This window comes from Crinia signifera, chromosome 2 (assembly GCF_055691185.1).
Source record: "Crinia signifera chromosome 2, ASM5569118v1, whole genome shotgun sequence".
Classification (NCBI taxonomy): Eukaryota; Metazoa; Chordata; class Amphibia; order Anura; family Myobatrachidae; genus Crinia; species Crinia signifera.
The window spans coordinates 400504155-400517835 of NC_139218.1; the positions used below are offsets into that span (position 1 = coordinate 400504155).

The 13681-nt window shown below is 45.4% G+C and overlaps 1 protein-coding gene across 1 annotated transcript in view; it reads left to right on the forward strand.

Moving 5' to 3' along the window:
* Positions 1 to 2020, forward strand: part of RSPH1 (radial spoke head component 1) — a 19944-nt gene extending 17924 nt beyond the window's left edge. Inside the window, exons 7-8 of the mRNA XM_083171374.1 lie at positions 1413 to 1628; positions 1849 to 2020. Of these exons, the coding sequence (XP_083027500.1) occupies positions 1413 to 1628; positions 1849 to 1862 (230 nt within the window). The 3' untranslated portion in view covers positions 1863 to 2020. The remainder of the gene's footprint in view (positions 1 to 1412; positions 1629 to 1848) is intronic.
* The last annotated feature ends 11661 nt before the right edge of the window (positions 2021 to 13681 follow it).

A 13681-nucleotide genomic window follows, 5' to 3' on the forward strand; every position in this document is an offset into this window, starting at 1 on the left:
GTTGGGAATATGCCATGATGAGACGATGGTGGCACACTGGGAACATTTCTCAAAGCGGGAATTACTATGTGTATAGTATATAAAGGTCTCCTGGGAGGAAATACCAAATACACCATACTGTCCTCAGTGATGGCCGGCACGATACACCGTACTGTCCTCAGTGATGGGCGTCAGGATCCACCATACTGTCCTCAGTGATGGACGTCAGGATACACCATACTGTCCTCAGTGATGGCTGGCAGGATACACCGTACTGTCCTTAGTGATGGCCGGCAGGATACACCGTACTGTCCTCAGTGATGGCCGGCAGGATACACCATACTGTCCTCAGTGATGGACGTCAGGATACACCATACTGTCCTCAGTGATGGACGTCAGGATACACCGTACTGTCCTCAGTGATGGCCGGCAGGATACACCGTACTGTCCTCAGTGATGGCCGGCAGGATACACTGTACTGTCCTCAGTGATGGCCGGCAGGATACACCGTACTGTCCTCAGTGATGGGCGTCAGGATACACCGTACTGTCCTCAGTGATGGGCATCAGGATACACCGTACTGTCCTCAGTGATGGCCGGCAGGATACACTGTACTGTCCTCAGTGATGGCCGGCAGGATACACCATACTGTCCTCAGTGATGGCCGGCAGGATACACCATACTGTCCTCAGTGATGGCCGGCAGGATACACCGTACTGTCCTCAGTGATGGCCGGCAGGATACACCGTACTGTCCTCAGTGATGGACGTCAGGATACACCGCACTGTCCTCAGTGATGGCCGGCAGGATACACCGTACTGTCCTCAGTGATGGCCGGCAGGATACACCGTACTGTCCTCAGTGATGGGCGTCAGGATACACCATACTGTCCTCAGTGATGGCCGGCAGGATACACCGTACTGTCCTCAGTGATGGGCGTCAGGATACACCGTACTGTCCTCAGTGATGGCCGGCAGGATACACCGTACTGTCCTCAGTGATGGCCGGCAGGATACACCGTACTGTCCTCAGTGATGGCCGGCAGGATACACCGTACTGTCCTCAGTGATGGCCGGCAGGATACACCGTACTGTCCTCAGTGATGGGCGTCAGGATACACCATACTGTCCTCAGTGATGGCCGGCAGGATACACCGTACTGTCCTCAGTGATGGGCGTCAGGATACACCATACTGTCCTCAGTGATGGCCGGCAGGATACACCGTACTGTCCTCAGTGATGGCCGGCAGGATACACCGTACTGTCCTCAGTGATGGCCGGCAGGATACACCATACTGTCCTCAGTGATGGGCGTCAGGATACACCATACTGTCCTCAGTGATGGCCGGCAGGATACACCGTATTGTCCTCAATGTTCATTACACTAAATCCTGATAATTGCCTAAACATGTTACTCTCTTGTTTTCCTTGTAGTGGTCGGAGATCCAGGAGACACCGCAACCTCTGAGTCTGCACCGACAGAAGCTGCTCTGAGCGTGGAACATGAAGCTGAGACTGCCGAGGCTGCACCTGACCGGCCACCGGAGACCGCAGCAGCCGGCGACACACCAGCTCCTGATGTTCCAGTTGAGGATGAACCCACACCGAATGATCCGGAGGGTGCAGAGGCCGATGGAGACCTTGGTGATGGTGAGGACGTAGCTGATCATATAATAAGTCATCTAGTCTTACCTGATATTATCTGTCATTTCATAGTCACGTTCCGATGCCTCCGTTTCTGATACTCCGCTCACTTTGTGCCTTGCTGTAACATTAATACGTCACTGCCCCGGGGAGAGTGTGGCCTTAGGCAGCAGCCGCTACTGTTCAATGTAACGTGGATTTCAGTAATGATCTTACTCTCTCGCAGATCCTGAAGCCTGATCTGAGAGCGACCAGATACTGACCTTCCGGAGATATCTGCGACACACGGAGAAGCTGCCGGACCAGATCCCACCGCGACGAGCGACACTGAACCCACCTGTACCATGTCTGCGGCCTCTGCCCCGCATCAGCCCCTCAATAAACAGTGTTTACGTCCACGTTGTGTCCTGTGTATCTCATATCCAGCTGGGGCCCGATTCAGAGCTCATCGCTGTTGTGTGAATTTGCGCATCTAGCGATTATTAAATGACTGTGCATACGTAGGGAGCCCAACTAGCACCAGAAATAGGGAATGGATCCTAGTCGCGATCCTCTCACCGCTGTTTGTGGGCGGTACCTGGAGGTTTTCTGGGTGTGTCAGGAATAATGCAGCGGCTTCACGGAGGGTCTGTGATGTCAGCGCTGACCCTGATCACCCCGTCTCAGGCGCACAGTTGTGGAAGGGTCAGAGCCCATGTGCACAGATTGGGAGATTATTGGATGTTTGTGATTGGCAGGGACAGCGATTAGCGCTCAATTTGCAATAAACCTGCAGGGGGCGGGGTCTCTTTCTGTCTGGGCGGTGGCTATCTTCTCGCAGTCATCAGCGATCAGGTGTGAATCAGGCCCTTAATTTGTAGCGCTTCACTGTGTTTTACTTCAGGAGATGACACAGAGATTACTATGGAAAATGAAGAGCTGGCATACGTGTGACTAGCGCCATCTGCTGGCCATAGAGGTCACATACACTTCATAAGCTTATTGCCCACACCTGCCCTAGACCATAGATTTCCACATTGGTCCTCGGGGTCCCTAACAACTTAAGGCCCCCATACACTAGGGCGACTTGTCCTTAGGACAAGTCGCCCCCGACTTCCCCCTGAGCTTCCCCGGCTGCTCCCCGGGGGAGCTTGATTAGATTGGCACTTGATGTGCCATTTTTTACATGTGATAAATCGTCTCGATTTATCACATGTAAAAAACCCGGGGAGCAGGGGGGGGGGGGCTGCTGGTGGGAGCAGGGGGGCTGGGGACGCTGCGGGGGACACAGACGCTGCGGGGGACACAGGCGGCATAGAGCCGGGCAGAGGGAGCCGGGAGCTGTCAGTGCTAGAAAAAAAAGCCTACTGTATACAATGAATGGGCAGCCTGTGATTGGCTGAGCGCTCTCTCAGCCAATTGCTGACTGGCTGAGAGAGCGCTCAGCCAATCACAGGCCGCCCATTCATTGTATGGGCTTTTTTTTTTTTAATTCAGTGCTGACAGCTCCCGGCTCCCCCCGCCCGGCTCTATGCCGCCTGTGTCCCTCGCAGCATCCCCAGCCCCCCCTGCTCCCTCCACCACCGCACCGCCCCACTAGGTCCCAAGTCGGGTGGTCGGACGTGCAGCAGGTCCGACCACCCGACGCAGATCCGATGCGCACGGGACCGCGCATCGGATCTGAGGGGACATCAAAACTAGCCGATTTTGGTCCGATTTAGGCCAGATCCGACTGATCTGGCCTAAATCTGACCAAAATCGGCTAGTGTATGGGGGCCTTTACATTTCCCAGGGCACCTGACAGGTGCACAGGTGTACCCATTACTTATTAACACATTTCCCAGGTCACCTATGCAAAGGAGTACTCATTACTCACTGACACATTTCCCAGGGCACCTAGCAGGTGCACAGGTGTACCCATTACTTATTAACACATTTCCCAGGTCACCCAGCAGGTGCACTCATCACTCACTGACACATCTCCCAGGTCACCCAGCAGGTGCACAGGTGTACTCATTACTCACTGACACATTTCTCATGTCACCCAGCAGGTGCACAGGTACACTCATTACTTATTGACACATTTCCCAGGTCACCTATGCAAAGGAGTACTCATTATTCACTGACACATTTCTCAGGCTATCTTGCAGGTGCACAGATGTCCTCATTAGTTGTTGACACATTCCCATGTCAACCGGCAGTTGCAAAGTTGCACTCATTACCCACTGACACATTTCCCAGGTCACCCAGCATGTGCACAGGTGTACTCATTACTCACTGACACATTTCTCATGTCACCCAGCAGGTGCACAGGTGTACTCATTATTCACTGACACCTTTCCCAGGTCATCCAGTAGGTGCACAGGTACACTCATTACTTATTGACACATTTCCCAGGTCACCTATGCAAAGAAGTACTCATTATTCACTGACACATTTCCCAGGCTATCTTGCAGGTGCACAGATGTCCTCATTAGTTGTTGACACATTCCCATGTCAACCGGCAGTTGCAAAGTTGCACTCAGTACCCACTGACACATTTCCCAGGTCACCCAGCAGGTGCACAGATATACTCATTACCCACTGACACATTTCCCAGATCACCCAGCAGGTGCACAGATATACTCTTTACTCACTGACACATTTCCCAGGTCACCCAGCAGGTGCACAGATATACTCATTACTCACTGACACATTTCTCATGTCACCTGACAGGTGCACAGGTGTACTCATTATTCACTGACACCTTTCCCAGGGCTTCCAGTAGGTGCACGTGTGTACTCATTACTAACTGAAACATTTTCCAGGTCACTCGGCAGCTACACAGGTGCACTCATTATTCACTGACACATTTCCCAGGTCACTCGGCAGGTGCACAGGTGTACTCATTACTCACTGACACATTTCCCAGGTCACCCGGCAGGTGCACAGGTGCACTCATTACTCACTGACACGTTTCCCAGGTCACCCGGCAGGTACACAGGTGCACTCATTACCCACTGACACATTTCACGGGTCACTTGGCAAATGCTTTGTTCCCAACTCCAAATCATCCCTAATATTGCTAGAGACACCTGTTCCTTTTCAGTTCTGAACTACAAATCCCAGCAGGCCCTTACCAGTTCTGCCCAAACAAGTTATAGGCACAAGCTCCAAAGAGATTATAAGTATGTTTTATTTAACAGTTTAATATACTTCTGTGCAGAAGCTATATACTGTAAGTGTAGACAGCGTGCTGTGTTAGTATATAGATACATTATGCAAGACAAACACTGCAAGGCCTAGCAAGCCTCCCCCGCATGCTGGAACTTGGAGAACCACAATTCACAGCATGCAGGGCATTAATGGGCCCACTGGGACTGGTCCAAGAGCCTTCTTCTGGTTTCTTGAATACAGTGGACCCTATTTCATTTTTCCCAGAATGTGAGCAACCAGGACCAGCTCAAAGATCCCAAGGCTGGTTCTGCTTGTGGTTCTGTGTGTGGTGGTTATGCTTGTGGTTCTAGAAACAACAAAAATATAGAAAGTCCCAAGGTGCAATATGGAAATCCTTGCAGCCTCAATGTTGATAGAGAGTCACTGGAGATCTCTCTGTCGGGAGATACTGTATTTGTAGAACAACACTGAGGGGTGTCATGGGGCACCTTTATGGCGTACAAAACTCACAAGGAATCTTATCACACCGTGTTCGTAAAGGTTTCTTTATATTAGGACACCATGTGCTGGGGATCCAAGAGTATGCTCTTGCGTACTCTACTCACAGTGCAATTAGCAGTGATGTTCCTATAGCGGTTTCTTTAATGGTGTTGAACTTGGACCAATCACCTCACACATAGGGTAGTGTGTGTAAATAAAAATAGGGACGGTTTTAGGCTCATGTACAAAGTTTAATATCACATCATAAATAAGAACAATGAAAAATACTAAAAATGTATAAAAAAATAGAGAACAAATACCTGAGAGGTGGCCCGGAGTGGACACGGCCACAGCCCAGGTACAAAAAATAGTCAGTCACTCCTCTCCCAACGCGTTTCGACAGCTTACTGCTGTCTTCCTAAAGGCTGCAGAGTGACTGAACCTGCAGCTTATTTATACCATACTTGAAGACTACTTCCGGGTTACACTTCTCAGTTTCCTGTCAGCGGGGTCAAACTCCCAGACTCTTATTAATATCACCCCCATGCTCGATAGGAGCCAGTGTATATTATAATAATATAGGATCAATTATCCTTATAGTGAAATAGAACATTAAGTGGGCTGTATTTCACTAGAAATTGCGGACTCGTCCGTCTCCTTCCGGCATCTGGAACGCACGGAAGTGACGTCGCGTGATCCGCATTCGTTACTGACTTCCGTACCAGGAAGTGTCTGCGAGCTCTGTGATTATCCGGCCTTTGACACGCAAACCACTATGGATACATACAACGTTTAGGGTGCCTAACTTCCGTATCGGGGGGTGACGTATTCTATCATGAGAAATGCATTTCCGGCTTAGTGAAGCGCACGGAAATCATATTAGGTGGAACGCATTCTCTTAAACGTGCACTTATTGCCGGAAATAGTCTTCTCTTTAGTCTCTACCAAATGAGGACATAATGTGATTTCCGTGTGCTTGTGGTTCTGCTTGTGGTTCTGCTTGTGGTTCTGCTTGTGGTTATGCTTGTGGCTCTGTTTGTGGTTCTGCTTGTGGTTCTGCTTGTGGTTATGCTTGTGGTTCTGCTTGTGGTTCTGTTTGTGATTATGCTTGTGGTTCTGCTTGTGGTTCTGCTTGTGGTTCTGTTTGTGGTTATGCTTGTGGCTCTGTTTGTGGTTCTGCTTGTGGTTCTGCTTGTGGTTCTGCTTGTGGTTCTGTTTGTGGTTATGCTTGTGGTTCTGCTTGTGGTTTTGCTTGTGGTTCTGCTTGTGGTTCTGCTTGTGGTTATGCTTGTGGTTCTGTTTCTGGTTATGCTTGTGGTTATGCTTGTGGCTCTGTTTGTGGTTCTGTTTGTGGTTCTGTTTGTGGTTCTGCTTGTGGTTCTGTTTGTGGTTATGCTTGTGGCTCTGTTTGTGGTTCTGCTTGTGGTTATGCTTGTGGCTCTGTTTGTGGTTCTGCTTGTGGCTCTGTTTGTGGTTCTGTTTGTGGTTCTGTTTGTGGCTCTGTTTGTGGTTATGCTTGTGGCTCTGTTTGTGGTTCTGCTTGTGGCTCTGTTTGTGGTTCTGTTTGTGGTTATGCTTGTGGCTCTGTTTGTGGTTATGCTTGTGGCTCTGTTTGTGGTTCTGTTTGTGGTTATGCTTGTGGCTCTGTTTGTGGTTCTGCTTGTGGTTATGCTTGTGGTTCTGTTTGTGGCTCTGTTTGTGGCTCTGTTTGTGGTTCTGCTTGTGGTTCTGCTTGTGGTTCTGTTTGTGGTTCTGCTTGTGGTTCTGCTTGTGGTTCTGCTTGTGGCTCTGTTTGTGGTTCTGCTTGTGGTTCTGCTTGTGGTTCTGCTTGTGGTTCTGCTTGTGGCTCTGTTTGTGGTTCTGCTTGTGGTTCTGCTTGTGGCTCTGTTTGTGGTTATGCTTGTGGCTCTGTTTGTGGTTATGCTTGTGGTTCTGCTTGTGGTTCTGCTTGTGGTTATGCTTGTGGTTCTGTTTGTGGTTCTGTTTGTGGCTCTGTTTGTGGTTCTGCTTGTGGTTCTGCTTGTGGTTCTGCTTGTGGTTCTGTTTGTGGTTCTGCTTGTGGTTCTGCTTGTGGTTCTGCTTGTGGCTCTGTTTGTGGTTCTGCTTGTGGTTCTGCTTGTGGTTCTGCTTGTGGCTCTGTTTGTGGTTCTGCTTGTGGTTCTGCTTGTGGCTCTGTTTGTGGTTATGCTTGTGGCTCTGTTTGTGGTTCTGCTTGTGGTTCTGCTTGTGGTTCTGTTTGTGGTTCTGTTTGTGGTTATGCTTGTGGCTCTGTTTGTGGTTCTGTTTGTGGCTCTGTTTGTGGTTATGGTTGTGGCTCTGTTTGTGGTTCTGTTTGTGGTTCTGTTTGTGGTTCTGCTTGTGGCTCTGTTTGTGGTTCTGCTTGTGGTTCTGCTTGTGGTTCTGCTTGTGGTTCTGCTTGTGGCTCTATTTGTGGTTCTGCTTGTGGTTCTGCTTGTGGCTCTGTTTGTGGTTATGCTTGTGGCTCTGTTTGTGGTTCTGCTTGTGGTTCTGCTTGTGGTTATGCTTGTGGTTATGCTTGTGGTTCTGTTTGTGGTTCTGTTTGTGGCTCTGTTTGTGGTTCTGCTTGTGGTTCTGCTTGTGGTTATGCTTGTGGTTCTGTTTGTGGTTCTGCTTGTGGTTCTGCTTGTGGCTCTATTTGTGGTTCTGCTTGTGGTTCTGCTTGTGGTTCTGCTTGTGGCTCTGTTTGTGGTTCTGCTTGTGGTTCTGCTTGTGGCTCTGTTTGTGGTTATGCTTGTGGCTCTGTTTGTGGTTCTGTTTGTGGCTCTGTTTGTGGTTATGCTTGTGGCTCTGTTTGTGGTTCTGCTTGTGGTTCTGCTTGTGGCTCTGTTTGTGGTTATGCTTGTGGCTCTGTTTGTGGTTCTGTTTGTGGCTCTGTTTGTGGTTATGCTTGTGGCTCTGTTTGTGGTTCTGTTTGTGGTTATGCTTAATGACGGTAATTTTGGTCGTACCTGTTCTTACTGCGGATCGGCCGTAATCGGGGCTGTTAGTACATTTACCCCCGTGGTCGTTAGGTGGGATTATTGTAATACTGTATGTAATGTCTGTATGTGTAATATGCATACCTCACAGATAACCAAGCAGTATTTACAACCTGATACCAATATACAAAACCAATATGGATTTGGCGAGGTTCATAGGTGTATTTGCGGGAGTATATCAATCTCCAGATTCTTCCTATTACAAACATATGGAAGACATAATAGAAAGCAACATAGTGCAATTCAGTAAAATAAGGCAGAAGGTTTTAATTTGAGTCGGATACACTCACAATAAAATCACTTGTAAAACAGCATTGAAAATGTGTCACCCAGGACAAACAGCATACAGATGGTAACAGCGTTATAGTCCCTCAGGCTGGGTCCCTTGATCCGGAATACAAGGGGGGCTCAGCAAGGTCTCACCGCTCAGCAGTACTCTGTCCACGGGTCCACAAGTCCACACAAGCATGCAATCACGCTTAAACGCGTTTTTGGAACAAATCCTTCATCAGAAGCGTAATTTGCATGTCCAAACCAGGGCATTTATATACCCCAGTGATCCTAAAACATGTGTACAGCATTTGCCGCTAATCGGCACACAGCGTCCGGTCTCCGAGTAAAATCCAAGATGGCGGTGCGTTCCAAAGGCCCGGAAATACGTCACTGCATGCGTTTCAAATGGCGGAAGTGGTCATCTGAAGCTGCTGTCAGACGGCTGTGCGCTCCATCCAGACAGCGCTTGCGTTCCAGCTCATATCAGACTGTGAATTTCGCTTTGGAAAAGCTTTTATTCATTGCTAATCCTTCACAGGGAGATCGGATGCTGCTCACAGTATACATCTAAAAGATATTAATAAAAAACAGCATAAAGATACATGAAACATTTATTGCACATCCCGGCACCATTTCTATATCTAAAGATAGTGACTGGAGACACGGAAAAGAAGTATAGTGGGATAAATACCTAATTAAGGAATGGTTTCAATTCAAATTCAGTGTTAAGACCTCTAGGTGTTAATGTGCCCAGATTATAAATCCAGCGCATCTCTGTCCTAGAGAGTCTTTTCGCCAGATCATTAGAACGGCTTTTTGGTAATACTTGCTCTATTGCGCAAAACTAATAATTTGACATTCATTAGAATTATGAACCAATCTTAAGTGTTCAGGGACACTGTGTGTCTGTAGCTTTTTTCTGATATTGTAGATGTGCTCAGCGATGCGGGCCTTCATCTGCCGACACGTCTTTCCAACATATGCTAAGCCACAACTACACTGTAGCACATACACAATATTCCTGGAATGGCAAGTCAGGAATTGTTTGATTAGGTAATGAACTCCATTAACAGCAAATTGTTCTATCTTTTTTTCATTTGATTTAACTGTCCTACATGCCAGACAGGACCCACAACGATGGAATCCAATTGTCCTGATTGTCTGGCGAGGAACACTGTCTGTGGAGCTATGAACTAAATGATCCCTAAGCGAAGGTGCTTTCTTGTATATAAATTGCAGCTTTGATGGCAATTGCGCACCGATGATAGGGTCATTTTGAAGTAAATGCCAATTGTTTCGAAATAGTCTTTCCATATCCTTATGGATAGAACTATATTTACTAACAAAGGCCCATTTGAATTTATCATTGGTGGTCTCAGTTTTTTGTTTGACAGACAACAGTGCTGATCTTTCCACTGTATCTATCCTTTCTCTAGCGTTGTCAATCAATACTTTTGAATATCCCTTAACACTAAGTCTTTTTGAGACTTCTTCCAACTGCTCATTACAGATCGCATCATCGGTGCAGTTCCGTTTTATACGGGCAAATTGCCCATATGGAATAGCATCGAGCCAATTTTGATGGTGTTGGCTGGTGGTGAAAATGAAACTATTGGAATCGGTCTCTTTCCTAAAGGTTTTTGTCTTTAGGGCTCCATTTTCCACATAGATTCTCAGATCTAAAAATGATACCTCTTTTTGACTACAGTCAAATGTAAGTTTTATACTGTTAGTGTTATTATTTAAAAATTGACAAAAAAAGGTCTAAGGAGTTCTCATCTCCCGACCAAATAAAACAAATATCGTCAATGAAACGACTCCAGGACACCAGGTCTGCCCCCAGGACGCCACCCTGCCACACTACTTGCTCTTCCCAGTGGGCCATGAATAGGTTGGCGTAGCTGGGGGCAAACCTGGTGCCCATCGCCGTCCCAGTGCACTGCAAGTAGTAAGAACCTTCATGTAAAAAGTAATTATTCGTAAGAATAAATGTAATACTTGCTATTAAAAAAGTTTTCAGTGTTTCTGACATTGCACTTTTGTTTAAGAAATACATTACAGCTTCTAAGCCTTTTTCTATGTCTATAATTGTGTACAATGTGCTCACATCCGCAGTACACAACCACTGATCTTTTTTCCATATCACATTTGACAATTTATTTAAAATGTCACCAGTGTCCCTTGTATAGGCTCTGGTTGTGGACACTATCGGTTGCAGATGTGAGTCGACATAGGCAGATAGATTGCTGGTCAAACTGTTACAACCCGAAATAATCGGGCGACCCGGGGGGTTCAGGGGGTCCTTATGCACTTTCGGGAGCACATATATAGAAGGTACACTAGGTTCAGATATGTTGATATACTCAAATTCACCTTTAGAGATTATATTATCTTCCAATGCTTTTGAGGTGAGTTCTAAAAGTGACTTCTTAATCCTTTGGATGGGATCACCCCTCAATTTTTTGTAAGTGTCACCAGAGTCTATTTGTTTCGATATCTCCGCCAAGTATTGCTCTTTGTGCATAAGGACCACCCCTCCCCCCTTATCCGCCGGTTTAACAATCAGGGATTTATCTTTTTTTAGGGCATTTAAGGCTTCAAACTCTTTTTTAGTCAAATTGGGCCTCTTTTTCTTCTTAATACTTTTTGTTCTATCCGTTATTTTATTCAATTCCTCACATACTATCTTATTAAAGCAGTCGAGGAACGAACCCCTACAATGGGTGGGGTAAAAAGTAGAAGGTGCCCTAAAACCTGAATTGGATGTAGTTGGTTCAGAATTAGTTTTAGAAACGTTAGTAGGGTCTAATTCTTATTGCGCAAAAAAGCGCTTGATTGCCAACTTTCTTATGTATTTCTGTACATCCAAATATAAATCAAAAGATGAGGGGGTAAAGGAAGGAGCAAATTTAAGCCCCTTACTGAGTACACTGATTTCTGCACTAGTAAGAGAACGATCTGTTAGATTAAAAATTTTTGTTTTCATTTCATCATCACTCTCTAAAGTGGGTTCATTATAGTTTAAAGTATTTCTTTTTGTTTTTTTAGAGAAATTGTATTTTCTTTTACCTCCTTTTTTATCACAGGGACAGAGGAACAGGAGAATAAACTAACGTCTATCCCTAAAAAAAACCGGAGGGGTAAAAGATCTGGTAAAAGAAAATACAATTTCTCTAAAAAAACAAAAAGAAATACTTTAAACTATAATGAACCCACTTTAGAGAGTGATGATGAAATGAAAACAAAATTTTTTAATCTAACAGATCGTTCTCTTACTAGTGCAGAAATCAGTGTACTCAGTAAGGGGCTTAAATTTGCTCCTTCCTTTACCCCCTCATCTTTTGATTTATATTTGGATGTACAGAAATACATAAGAAAGTTGGCAATCAAGCGCTTTTTTGCGCAATAAGAATTAGACCCTACTAACGTTTCTAACACTAATTCTGAACCAACTACATCCAATTCAGGTTTTAGGGCACCTTCTACTTTTTACCCCACCCATTGTAGGGGTTCGTTCCTCGACTGCTTTAATAAGATAGTATGTGAGGAATTGAATAAAATAACGGATAGAACAAAAAGTATTAAGAAGAAAAAGAGGCCCAATTTGACTAAAAAAGAGTTTGAAGCCTTAAATGCCCTAAAAAAAGATAAATCCCTGATTGTTAAACCGGCGGATAAGGGGGGAGGGGTGGTCCTTATGCACAAAGAGCAATACTTGGCGGAGATATCGAAACAAATAGACTCTGGTGACACTTACAAAAAATTGAGGGGTGATCCCACCCAAAGGATTAAGAAGTCACTTTTAGAACTCACCTCAAAAGCATTGGAAGATAATATAATCTCTAAAGGTGAATTTGAGTATATCAACATATCTGAACCTAGTGTACCTTCTATATATGTGCTCCCGAAAGTGCATAAGGACCCCCTGAACCCCCCGGGTCGCCCGATTATTTCGGGTTGTAACAGTTTGACCAGCAATCTATCTGCCTATGTCGACTCACATCTGCAACCGATAGTGTCCACAACCAGAGCCTATACAAGGGACACTGGTGACATTTTAAATAAATTGTCAAATGTGATATGGAAAAAAGATCAGTGGTTGTGTACTGCGGATGTGAGCACATTGTACACAATTATAGACATAGAAAAAGGCTTAGAAGCCGTAATGTATTTCTTAAACAAAAGTGCAATGTCAGAAACACTGAAAACTTTTTTACTTATATAATTTTTTTTTATTATAATTCTTTCACATACATAAATATATACACATATACATAAAAAAAAAAAAAAAGGAGCGTATAAGATGGCATTTTTACATGACTAATTCTTTACATTATGCTTCTTGGTGATTTGATTTGATTGTCTGCCAATTTATATATTTACCATATATTAATTTAGTTATCCGGACCCCGATGCTACAATAATGACTCCCGCTTTTTTCTTATAAGTGCTCTATGCCTATTAATTAATTTTGTCTCTTCCAAAAGATACAATTGCTCTTAAAAATACTTATTCTGTCACAACCGTGCCTTTGCTTCTTTATTTGTTTATTTAATTTGTCAGTGTGACTTTTCTCTTTAAGCCCTCCGTGTGAGGGATTGGTTATTTTATCTCTAGCTGGTGCCTATTTTAAATTTTAGGTGAGTATCACCCCTTCCCTACTATTTCCCAGCGGGTGTCTTTATGCAGCACCGGGTTTCGGTCACAATTATTCACCTTCAAATCCCATATTCCTTTCTACATGTCACCCTTATTTTTGTCCCGCGGGTGCTAATATTATCCCCCTCTACCTATAGGGACATTTAACTTTTTACCTCATGTCCTCCCCCTTTTTCCTCATAGAGTAATGTACTTGGTCAAAGAGAGAAAGGTACTGGGAGGTTGAAGCCGTGGAGATATAAGATGAGCAGGGGGAGAGGACACCTCTGTCCTATGTCCCGAGTGCCCCCCCCCCCCCCTCGGTCCCATCCTAAGGTTTTATTCCCTATCTATCAGAAGGGTTCTAAACCAGTAGCCTCCCTTTCAGTGTTATACCAGGATGTTGTTGTTATCGTTTTTCTTATTAAATCTTTAACGGGAGGGGGGAGAGGCTTTTAACATGAGGCAACCAGATGTCAAAGAACCCCTTAACCCTCCTATCTTTGTCCAAAACCATCTCTGTCCAGTCCATCT